Consider the following 12,209-nt stretch of genomic DNA (forward strand, 5'->3'; position numbering starts at 1 on the left):
TATTTACCTAAACAGCGATATATACTACTTACTCTGGCGTGCGATCAAGCGTCGATATATTCTACTTGGATTTCTCTTTATAACCGGTATTGTAGGTAGAAAAAAGGATCGTTTCGGAGTTAAGGGGAGTCATGTACCACGAGTAGATCGAACCTGAACAATTTTGAACGTCTATCGCGCAGTTAGAAGTCCCACGTAGACCGATTAAAAAATTTCCGGCCGCTTACTGGAAGTCTGTTTAGACGAAGTCTGTTTTGCAGAAGTTTATACGAACGGCCGGTAATGTTTTCGTCGCGTTTCCATCGCCTTAACAAGTCAACAATAAACGCGGTCGTGAAACGGTGGAAGACAGAGATCTCATAGTATCGTCGAGCTTCATATTTTATACTTTACTGCGCGGCTCTTGTCGTCGCTGGTCCGTTTGCTGCATAACCTCGTTTGCTCCTCGAAGCACTGGCCAACTCGACTGTTTCAGAGGGCCGAGAGAACGAGCGAAAATGCGGACACGAGCATTCTCCTAGTCCTTGAGGAGCGTTACGCCCTACGGTGGACTTGTTTCAGCTGAATGTAATTTTGTTCATTGGGTCCTGTGTTCCTGCGCTGGAATCTAAGCGACAAACTCGAGGACTGGTGTTGATGCGACCGTAGAATAGCGCATTTCGTTCCTTCGACGACAATGTAGCAGAATATACCTCGCGATGGTAGCAACTAACAACAATTTTATTATCCGAATATATACGTACGGGAAATTACAAGGATAATTAAAATAAAATCAAAGTTATTTTCCCGGTTAAACGAAACTACCGCCCTCCGGACATAATAATAATTCCGTGTAGTTTATATTTTCGATTATATCGACAACGAACACGGTAATATACACGGGCGGTCGGCGTCGCGGGTGCAAGTTAGCTCGATCGCGGAGTTTCGTTCTCTGTTTCGCAGCCTCGGGCAAATCCTCGCCCATCGGATTACCCCCCGGGCAAGACGAGGAACATAATCCAAACTCTTCAATTTGTATCCTCGTCGAGGCAGCCCGGCCACGGCTGCCCGAGAAAAGGCACGGAATTCCGCATCGAATATTTCCTCCCAGCGATTTCACGGGCCCGCCTCGCTCGCGATGAAAGGAATTTTTAGCATCGCGAGTGCCGAAAGAATGCCGCTCGCCCGCCCCCGAATCTCGTCGCCGGGGCAACAACGAAACGAAACCGGGAAACGTTGAAACCCGAGGGAAACGCGGCCGGGAACATTAAGAGAAAGTTGTCGACAATAGCCGGGGTTTGCTTCGCGGGTCCTCTCGGGCGACACGCATCTCGGGGTCCCGTTTGCCCCGCCGCCGAAAATACCAGGGCGAACGAAACTGCTGGCTCGGTGCACTTTCCAGTGGCCATTGTTAACCGGCGTCGGTGGCCAGACACGCGAATTTTCAGTCACGCTCGAGACGGTGCCCCGGTCTCGCTCCGCTCGCGACGAGGAAATTAATTCAACGCTTTCAACTCCGTCGCTGGCACGCGTTAATTATAACCGATAGATGCCCATAAAGCGGTCAAATTTATTTTGCCGGACGTCGAGCGCCGCCGGGAAAATTATTTCGTTAAATAAATCTGCCCGCGCCGAAGCCATCGACGTGTAAACCGGAAACGAGTGGGGGTGGGAACCGAAGTCCGCGTTAAACGCGCCGCGACGGTTGACTCTGTTCAAATGTTTGATTATTCTGTGTAAAATATGGACTGACAATCATCACATGTTGTAAAAAGTATGACGAAAGTCAAGAATAACGAAATTGCGCAGTATGTTTTCGAGAAAATCGTCGAGTACGCGCGTGCTTAATTAATGACCCATCGTTCGAGATCATCGCATACGGAACGTATATTATTAGCAAATATCATTGAAGTTTCACTAATAACCGTAGAGCTGAGCTTTCCTCGCATCGCGTTGAACGTACCGTTTCTCATTGAGGCTTTTTTTTATTGGCGTTTAAAAAAGTTTAAAAACCACTACTTGCGAGTCATATTCCCGCGTGTTCAATTTAGCGACGCTAAACTCACTCTAAGCACTCGGAAAGGGCCGTTTTTCAAACACACCTTCCGAGGGACTTCTCTAAAGTGTTCTGCAATATGTGCTACACGGAGAGCCTCCCTTCATGATAAAATAATATGGTACATAGTAATTAGAATCGAATCTCTTAAAAGTCAAGCGTTGCATAATCGATCATCATATTTTAACGGAAAGTATATACAACTTATTTTGCGGAAGTATTGCTATAATAATATTACATCGTCCATAAATAGTTTCAACTTTCACCAGACTTATAATAATGAAATTTTACTCTAACAAAAATTGTTCGACTCGGCTAGTTTTACATAACAAGAAGCGATATTCGCTGGTACGTTTCCTTCCCTTTCGAACGTAAACGATCAGGGAAAGCGAATTTTCGCGAAGCGAGGGTTAAACGATACACGACGAACGAAGACAAGATCCTGATCTATTAGGGGAGCCATTGTAGCCTTTGCTGACGTCAGATAGACTTTACCGTCCTGAAAACGGGAACAAGTCAACAGGAATCCGAGCTGAAAATGGAAAAGCGTAGGTAGTCGTCGGGAAAATAACGACGGCGTCGTTTCCTTCACGACATCGCGGTCCATTTAAACCTTGGGCAACGTTTCGTAGGATTTCCGGGGCCCACCAATTGCGAACTTTCCTCGGAACTTGAACACTGCTAAGAACACGTTTCTGGCTAATAGCTTGCTGACATAACTCCCCCTTATGTCTTTCCCCCTTTGCCCGGTGGACGGACCTTTTCTCCGCAAATGGCACGTTTGTCACGCAAGCGCCGAGATCTAAGGATATTTGATCTAAAAGAAATATGCAATCTAAACAATTATTATTATCAATTGTCTATATTGTACACAACGGTATAGGTAGAATTTTACTTGCAAACTTGGCAGCTCCAAATCCAGCTACGCGGTCTCTTCTTCGGTAATCAGGACCACTGCCCGCCATCTTCTTAAAGGGAGTAAAACCAATTTTATTTCTTTACGATTCGATCAGCAACGTACCATCCTACGATTTGACCGTTCGGTCTTGAACGGAGACATACGCAAAATAAATCGGAAGCCAAGCGATAAATTCAGCTTTGTGTTTCTTTGCACCTTTCCAAATAATGTTACAATATTCGTGAAATAATCCATAGTCTTGTCAAGGAAAGTGAATATACTGTCTTCTATCTTCAAAAAGTTATATTTAATTTCACATTCAGAGATTTTGCATTCATTTTTCGTTCAAAATTCTAAGAGATACGAAGAGCATCGTATTTTCTATTGCTACGTTCCGTTCGTCCATGGTCTGCACTTTTCTTTTAAGTCCGTGATCGTCCACCATCTTCCAAATCCGTCGAAAAGAATTTATCCTTTCCGGGAGCTCTTTTTTCGCGAAAATTCTTCTCGTTTTTTTTTTCGTAATTTTCCTTGTTCATTTCGCGGGCGTGTACCGTTTTGTTTTTCAATCGGTTCGCAGTGCTGTAACTAGTTATTTGGCGTTTCAGCGACAGACTGGGTCGAGGTTTCGCGCACCGTGCACCGGCGGGAATTAAATTTATCGGGATCCATCGAGATATATCCGTGCAATCGTGGGAATGGCGGGGGGACGGAGGAGGAGTGAACGGTTACGGTGCCTTGTATGCAAATAAATCGTTATTCCGTGGTATTTGTTAAATCAGCCAAATTATTCCGTTAAATCGCAACGACCCGGGCGCATTTAACCGGTTACAACGGCTAGAGTGAGTTATATGTTTTCGATCGACGAAAACATCGGCTGATCGAAGGAACGTCGATTGCTTCCGTTCGTTACCTTCCACGTCCACTGTGTGTGGGTGTGTGTGTGTGTTTTTTTTCTCCATTCTCGATTCGACGCTCGATTTAACCGGCTCGCGGAACAAATGGACGCATTTCCATATTGTGCTGTTTTATACGACTTCGCGAAACGAACGGGAGATCGTTCGACAATCGGGGGAAACAAACCGAACGTTCCGGACGAAAAGAAATACCGTGTGCCCCCGGTATCGACGAATTATTTCCATATAAATAAATTTATAACTCTGTAACTGTACAATCCTTACAGGATTCGATACTCACTTGCAGTCAGGGAATTCTTTTTATCCGTAAAACTAAATTTTCACTATTATTGATTACACGACAGATTGAAAAATAGAAAGCAAAGGACTAGAAATAAAAATTCATCGAAGAGATGGGATATTATCGATGTTATTTTCAGGAATTATTGCCTGATTTTATAAGCCGTGGAGAATTTCGCGAAAATATAATTATTCTGTCGAACCGTTTTCATCGATATTGACTCCCATAAGAACATACGGACTTCATATATGTTTATGCGCTCGTGTATTTCCCTAGGGTCCCCCGAGACCTCCAACCTTCTCCGCGTGAACGATCACGCGTATTTCGCCCGAATTTAGGGTACATTTCTGTTCAATTGGATTCCAGAGAATTGCTCCTCTAAATATTCTGTCGTTGCCTAGCATTCGCGAGATTTGCTGTGGGACCTTTCGCCGGAACAAACGACCTCGATTAAACCCAAAGACAGGAGTATAAAAGAAATGTATAAAAGGCGTAACTGGAGGAAACGACACTCATTAGTTTATCTTCGGTCCTTCCATCGCTTATCGCGTCAGGCGAGCCCCGCGTCTCGAAACGTCTGATTTATCGTCGCCTTCCTGGCTTCGTAAATGGATATTACGATACTTTTTTTAGCGTAGCAATTTCGTTCCCGCCGTTAATATTTTACCGATACAGCGATTCGGCCGGACCTCGATCTATTTACTTATTATCAAGCTCCGTCGTTACTTAGAAAATGTCTTTGCGCGGAACAATCTGCAAATAAATTTCAACTTTGATCCATAAATATCTTTTTCAGTCGCTTTATGAATCACGACTGCTACGAGCCTTATTGATTCCATCGTAAGCTTCTCTAATAATTTTTCCAAATTTACCGTTCCCACCGAAAGGGAATTATGTCTAAGAGAATATTCTCAGCGGCGATATTTCATCGTCTCTCGATGTTTTGAAAATTTATAGAAGAAGTAGAGTGAGGTATATTTCATCCGAAGCTTCTTAACATCGAATTACCCTCGCACAAGAGATTCGCGAGCAGAGCAATGGGATCGAGAGTTCGAAGGTATGCGGAGCATACCGCGAGGATTCTTTCAAAATTTATCCGCCTCACGGAGAAGTTTTGCTCCGCCATCGGTCGTCGCCATCTTGGTGTTCGAATCGGTCGTGGCGAGGACGTTTTCTGCAGCAACTTGTCCCATTTTGTTGATATTTTATCAACTAGAGTTTCAGTACGATCGAAAAGAAAACCTAAAATACGGAGAACATCCTTCTTCTAACATATGGAAGGATTTATTTCTGTAATAACGAGGATAATTGTATAGCTTCGAAACGTAAACGGAGATTTCAGGATTCCAAAGCCGAAATATCGGTCCGAGGAATGTTCGATTTGGCACAGAACGATGCCGCGGAGTATCCTTTTTGACGCTCGCGACGAAATAATTGCCGTTTGTCAAACAAACCGCCAAATCGCGGCTCCGGGGCATAAATGTTCACGCGTGTTTACACGTCCACAGTACACATCGGAATAACTCGTTCGCGGACGCAAATTAATTACAAATTATAAGCGGAACATCAAATTGCTCTAACTAATTAATCCGTCACAATGGACCCGAGAATGTGTTTGCCTCGGCCCTGGTAATATCGGGAACATTAATAATTCACTTGAAATAATCGCGCGGCGTTATTATTGCAAACCGCGGGACCTCGTTTCGAATTTTTATTTCGCGCGCTCGCAGGCTCGTCGGAATCGTATAAATTAGACGTCGATCTATGGAAAACAACGTAGCTCGACGCCACGAAAATTATCATTTTTTTTGCATCGTCGATCCGCTAAAGCGTCGAATCGTTTCGCTTTCATAATTGATGTTTATTATAACAATTGTGGCAATTGCATGCCCGCGTTGAATAAACGATGGCTGTATGTCATTGTGGTTATGACGTGCAATTTGTTTGGAGTGAAAATTGAGGTTGCGGTCGTGCGCGAGCAAAATGTTCCGTATCAAACTTTTCGATTCGGATTCGTGCAAAGTTATCGCAAATTAGTTTTACTCTGGAGAAGGAAAGTTTGCGAATTACAGTTACGAACGATGAATTAGAAACCACTGGTGGGTTTGGTCACACCCACACTCGCTGTAAACTATTTGGAGAATTCACGAACGATTAAGAGTGGTTTCGGATAGACTAAGAAGATGGTTGACATTCTAGCTTGCTATGCACCCATTTTTTCTCTGGGATAATTAAATTTTGCTCGATCAGTAGCCACTTCCATTGACTTTTATTGCCCAAATATGATGATGAAAAAGATTGGGGAACCATCTGTTTTAAAAAAAGGTGGTTGGCCAATGGATTGGTAGCCACCTAGCCGAGGTGCGAACGCGCGAAGGACGAAGGATAGGCGGAAGGTAAATGGAACGGAACGGCGAAGTGGCGCGGGTGAGAAGACGTGGCGGGGGTGTCTTTCGTGTGGAACTTTAATCATCCAGTAAGGTCACGTAGCTACGGCTCGGGGACGTATATAGTCGGGGGTGGAAGGTGAGAGAGAGATAGAGGTAGCTGGCTGGCGATATACTTACGAGATCCCCGTTCAGCTTCCACGTAATGGCGGAGGCGGGACTGGAGTTGCCAGTGGTGCAATTCGCCCGGAGTGTCTCGCCTACTGCTATACGCTCCTTCTGGATGCCGATCGTCGGGTCGGTTTTTGGGGCGTCTAAGGCATAATAATTACGTCGTTTAGCACACGCGACTGCTATGGGCGCCGCTAACTCGACGTCTGGCGACGAGCCAAACCATCGAACGGCTAGAGACACGGGGGTTGACAGCGCTCGGCGGTCCGGAAACACCTGTACGACTCCCCTAAGAGAGAATTCCCTCCCTTCTTGTATCTATCCCACTCGAGCATACTCGCAAAGAAATCACGCTTACATTTTTTGGTCGAAACTGAATAATCTAATGATTGTTTACGCGTGGTAGAATAAGGTCCGTTCTATGTTGTTTTAGAAATACTACTGCCCCGATTCTTGCACCGATGCATGGAGAAAAACAAACCCCTCTAGCTTCCCAATTAAAATCCCATACGAGTTCTCTACGCGAAATTTGACGGCCCCGATTTGCTTACAAGAAGACTGTAGTCCCTCGCTTTAAGACACAATTCTTGTCCCGTCGGGAAGACAGACTTTGTTGCGTCTCATGTAAAACTTGGTACATTTTCCAATACTGTTCCAAAGCATGTGTTATCGATGATGGTTCTTCCAACAAATTTATACAGTACACTATTTGGAGTATTTTTAATTTTGCGAATATCGATTCGAAGGTACTCTCACAAAAATCTACTAAAAACATGTGAAATATTTCACATAGTCGACGTCTGGCGAGACCAGGTTTTCGCCGTTAAACGAGGGACTACAGCGACGATACATTTTAACGTTCACGAGTCTGGCAATAATTAAAAAGGGCGACGTTCGGATTTCTATCTCGGTGACGGTTTTCCGGGAAGGATCGAGGTGGGTTCGGCTTCGTCGCGTTTCTTCCGGAGATCTCGCGACGATCCCTAAATCTGACATGAAAATGGGGCGCACGTAGCCGCGCACGTGCGCCGCATTACGTCCCACGCGACTCGGGGAATGAAGAATTTGTCCACTCGGTGAAACTTTTTAATTCTCCGGGTTGCCTTCGACTCACCCACGACCTCCATCCAGGCCTTCTCGATCAGCGTGTGGTAGGAGGGACTTCCGGCCGACACCTCGCACTTGTACAGCCCCGTCAGCTTCCTGGACACGTCGACGACAGTCACGTCGTGCGTGTTCGATTTCGAGACCTGTGAAACAGAATTGAACCGTTTGTAGGCGACGCTCGAAAACTTAACACCGAGTGCGCCCTATGGAGATAAGATCAGTCCTGGATCGAGGGGGCAGAAATTTTTTTCTTTTTTTCATCGAACAATGAAACATTTTTTAAGAATTTCTCCAAGCGAACGGTATCGATCGAACGGCCTAAAATTTGTATCATTTATTTGGCGCGGCTTTTATAGGATTAGAAATGTTTTTTACGTCTCTTGTTTTCTCAAATAAACAATAATTTAAACAAGGAAAAATTTGAAGGAAAGACGTGGAATGCGAGTGATCGGCTATTGTCGCGCACCGATCGCACTCTTATCATTATTTGGTTACAGAATCGACCGCGAGGCTACTAAATTAAGGAACCTTAACACTAGTGTTACAATAATTTGTCTCCATCGGATAGAAAGCCATTTTTCGGAGGGGCGGAACCGGAAATCGCGGACGAAACATTTCGCCGCAGCGATAGAGGAAATTAATCGAATTTGCGAAACTGAATCGAGGTCGAAGTGTTCGAATGTAACCGATAGAAGAATACGTTTTACTGGCGTATCCATTCTATAACGGCCCGGAATCAACTTGGATCCGAACGATATCTCGAAGACGAGGAGAAACTTCTTCGCAGTTCGTGTCTGCAGCTATCAGATTTCAACTCGTTCGATCGACCGGTAGTAAAAGTGTCTCACACTCCCTTAAAACGTTCGCCAGTGTTTCAAGCGACTCGCCCCCAACCCCCGACCCTACTCCAACTCCAAATCGAACCCGTCGTTTCCCAAAGCATCGTAGTTTTCGGATTTCCCACGTTTAACGCACGATCGTAGACCGCGAATCGAAATAAAAATTCTCCTCTCTTCGACCCTAGCTGCGAAATCGATTTCTCAGGGTTCGGCAGGAACTTTTCTTCAGAAAATCCATTTCGAGGAGGTTACGTAAGGTGGCACAGTAACGTATACGCATACTTATTATTTGGAAGAATATGAGGCAGATAGGCGAGAAGAGTTTCTTCAGTTACTGCTGAGACAGAGTATCCTCAACTGCGCTGATATTTTATTTTTCCCTTAAATTGCGTTTCCCAAAATAGACGTTACAGTAGCTATCTTTATTTTACATCGAACGTCGAAACGACTTATACGTTGCTGAAATTTTTGTAAATGACGACGTGCCCCCCCGACAGAATTCGACCTTTGTTTAAATTCCCGTGACAGACGTATAATTTCCCGAATGCCCGGCGTTTCTTTCTTTTTCTTCCAGCTCGATTCTCGTCCCGACGCTGCAGCCTCCGCTGAAATTACTTGGTATTCCACGCGACTATCGACCTTCCATCTAGTCCTCTCCATGTCTAAATCTCGATCGGACTGTGGCGTCCCTCCCCCGCGATTCGCCCCCGTCTCCGCCGGTTGCAATCATTTATATGCATCGCGTCAGGTCCCTCTGCCTGCTTTACAAACTACACCGGATGCGGGGACAAGTCCTTTTCACCGTTTCCTCCGCTCCTGATGGAGGCGCGCCCGATGGAAAGAAATATCGACGAACCACCCCCGTCCTATTTCCAACCTCTCCCGACGTTGAACGCTTCGTTGAAAGGTAAGTCGTGTCTCCGGTGAAACCTGGACGCTGAGTGGTCAGGTGAACCCTTCTGAGATCCTCGAGTATTATTAGACACCGTTCCCATCTTCCCCTTTAACGCCATGATTGCTGGATCTCGTAATGAACGATCTTCTTTTTTTTAAATAAAAAAGATTCCACGGAGCACGAATCGCGTGACCCGATAATATATTTATTCATCGCAGATCGGCGGAGAATTTTAATTACCCACATTTCGCTACGTCTAGTAATTTTTTAAGTACCGGAAATTGGAAATTTGGTGGCCAGGGTGAAACGATACGGGATGTTGATTGGAATCGTTGTTTCTCCACTCGCAGAGCTACGCGACAGTAGATAATATTGACGGACGTTGAAAAATTGTATATTCTGATTTATTAATTTGGAACGATCCATTAAGCACGACAACGGGACGAATATTTGTTAAAGCTTCTGTTTGCGGAGAGGAATGAATACAATATTTGCTTTTGAAACCCGATCAGTTGTGTTGCATCCTAGCGCAAATAGCATCGTGTAATGTCCATATACAGGATAATTCCACAAATTCTGACAGCGCGTATCTTTTTTCTACGCAAAAGCAGAGAGAAACCGTAAAAGTGGAAACACTTCCGGACGTTCGCTAAGCTGCATGAATTTTCTAAAATACAATGCTCGTCTAAATATTTTTATACTTTAGAACGTTTTCAAAATTTTTTCTTGTCGCTGAATTTTCGATGTAAAATAGCGAACGAAATCCACTTAAGTAAATGAATCCCCGCGTTAAAAATTCCATCTATTTTAATATAATACTCAGCACACCCTATTTTTCTAGATAATAGGTCGGCGCAAAGGGGACTTTATTATCTATTTTCGATCAGTTTTCGCGCGAAAAATCGCCCAACTAGTACGAGCATAATTTACAAACCACTCGATTTAATCGTGTTGCCACGCGTTTTTTAATTATTTTCAGCGGCGGTGACACCTTTCTGGATATCTCGACGAACAACTGGCCCCGAAAGGAACCATAAAATCCCGACGACGGGCACGATATAGCTTTTCTCCCCTGTATACGTCCTGTTTAAAGTTTCACGCGACGACAAAAATCGCGGGTTGCGTTGACTGCGTGGGCGGATAAAGCCCCAACGACGGGCAGCATATCGTTCCCGCCAGTTTGTTCGGGTTCAGTGTCGCGATAACGTGTAATGACCAATAAAAGGGGATACACCTAAGTGGCGATAAAAAGGTGGGATTATCGGCGCGGTAACGTCGAGACGTTCAGGTTCGCCCAGGGTTATCGCCGTATTGGACTCACATAATTCCGCCCCTAACTACGAGCCGCGTCATAGTCGAACGGTCACGGAAATGTCACCAGCCGTTCGACTATCTCGCCCTATACACTGCACATACTTCCTGTAAATATTATACGAGCCGTCGTTACTTTTACGCGTCGACCGTATTTTCGTAGTTCGAACGCGAATTTGAATCCCGCCAGACGATTTACGAGCAACTACTCTTGTCGCGAACGCATGAATTTATTTCTCGATATTTTTCGACGACGCTCGATCCCCCCCCCCCCCCCTGCGATTTGTTAAGTTCTTTCGCGCGACCAAGAAATTTTGTTTTCCGAATTATATGCGTTTATACGAATTTCTCTCGTTTTAAAGTTTATTTTGTTATCAGATTTCTATTCGTCCTTGCCTCGATTCCATTCTGTATTACGACTTCGAACGTCCTTTTACGCCTACTTTATCTTTATCTCTCATTACGACGGGGTAAATTCGAAGAAAAAGTTTTCCGCGCCCGTACGATCCTTTTATGATTTTTCCGGGAAATGGAGCCGGTACCGCATCCGTTTCTCTGTTTATTGGCACGAGAACAGCTCGATTAGTTTTCACTTGGCGATACATCGCCCGGAACTAGGGTTTGCAAATGTTTTCGATAGGGAACAGCTGATCGGAAATAGAATGTAAGCGCTCGATCGATGCTCGTAATTTTTCAATATATTACACTTTTCCTGGCTTCCGTGTGCTCGTGGAAGCGAAGTTTTCTTCGGAACTCCTGTTACGTACTCCCAAAGTATACCAATCAGTTCGAGTCGAAGAAAAAACTAACGCAAAGGTTGAAATAAATTATTATGCATCGAGCGAACTGAAAGAGAATTCCTTCTCTGGCCTTTGATTTATTAGCCAATTTTAAATGACGAAGAAATTTCTGTGCACTCGTGAAATTCCAAACTACAAATATTTTTCAAACACTCGAATGCAGTCCGATGAGTCTCTCGATCGTTACAAATATTTGTAAATAATGTTTGCCTAGCTTGTTGTGTTATCAAATCTCCGGTCGAATGTGTGAAACTGTAAAAGTTTCGGAGTTTCAGCGAATGCATTGGTCAGCAACGCATCCGGTCGCTTAAAATTTCATCCCTCGAACCCCGTTGCGCTGTGATCCCAACCCCTCCCATTAACTTTGTCACGCGCTCGTCCTCAAACTTTGTCCTCCCGCCAGTGATTACCGATACTCCGCGTTCTAACGGTACAGTACCCGAGAGTATATTTTCCATGAGAACGTTAACGAAGTTCCTTTGAGGTCTCGGACAAAGAGACTCGAACAAGAAGAACATCGAGAACAACGGAACTTGGTCGTGGTACAATTATTGTGTCATCCAGCGTGA

The 12,209-nt window shown here is 44.7% G+C and overlaps 2 protein-coding genes across 2 annotated transcripts in view; one reads left to right on the top strand and one right to left on the bottom strand.

Annotated features, from left to right (window-relative positions):
* Positions 1-12,209, top strand: part of LOC143346039 (uncharacterized) — a 214,352-nt gene that overhangs the window by 187,570 nt on the left and 14,573 nt on the right. The gene's annotated exons all lie outside the window — the stretch shown is intronic.
* The window catches only part of LOC143346040 (uncharacterized), a 153,037-nt gene that overhangs the window by 24,907 nt on the left and 115,921 nt on the right, over positions 1-12,209 (bottom strand). Inside the window, exons 3-4 of the mRNA XM_076773774.1 lie at positions 7,803-7,938; positions 6,698-6,831 (exon numbers count right to left, since the gene is read on the bottom strand). Coding sequence (XP_076629889.1) covers positions 6,698-6,831; positions 7,803-7,938 — 270 coding nt within the window. The remainder of the gene's footprint in view (positions 1-6,697; positions 6,832-7,802; positions 7,939-12,209) is intronic.

The sequence above is a fragment of the Colletes latitarsis genome, chromosome 10 (assembly GCF_051014445.1).
Source record: "Colletes latitarsis isolate SP2378_abdomen chromosome 10, iyColLati1, whole genome shotgun sequence".
NCBI classification, from domain to species: Eukaryota; Metazoa; Arthropoda; class Insecta; order Hymenoptera; family Colletidae; genus Colletes; species Colletes latitarsis.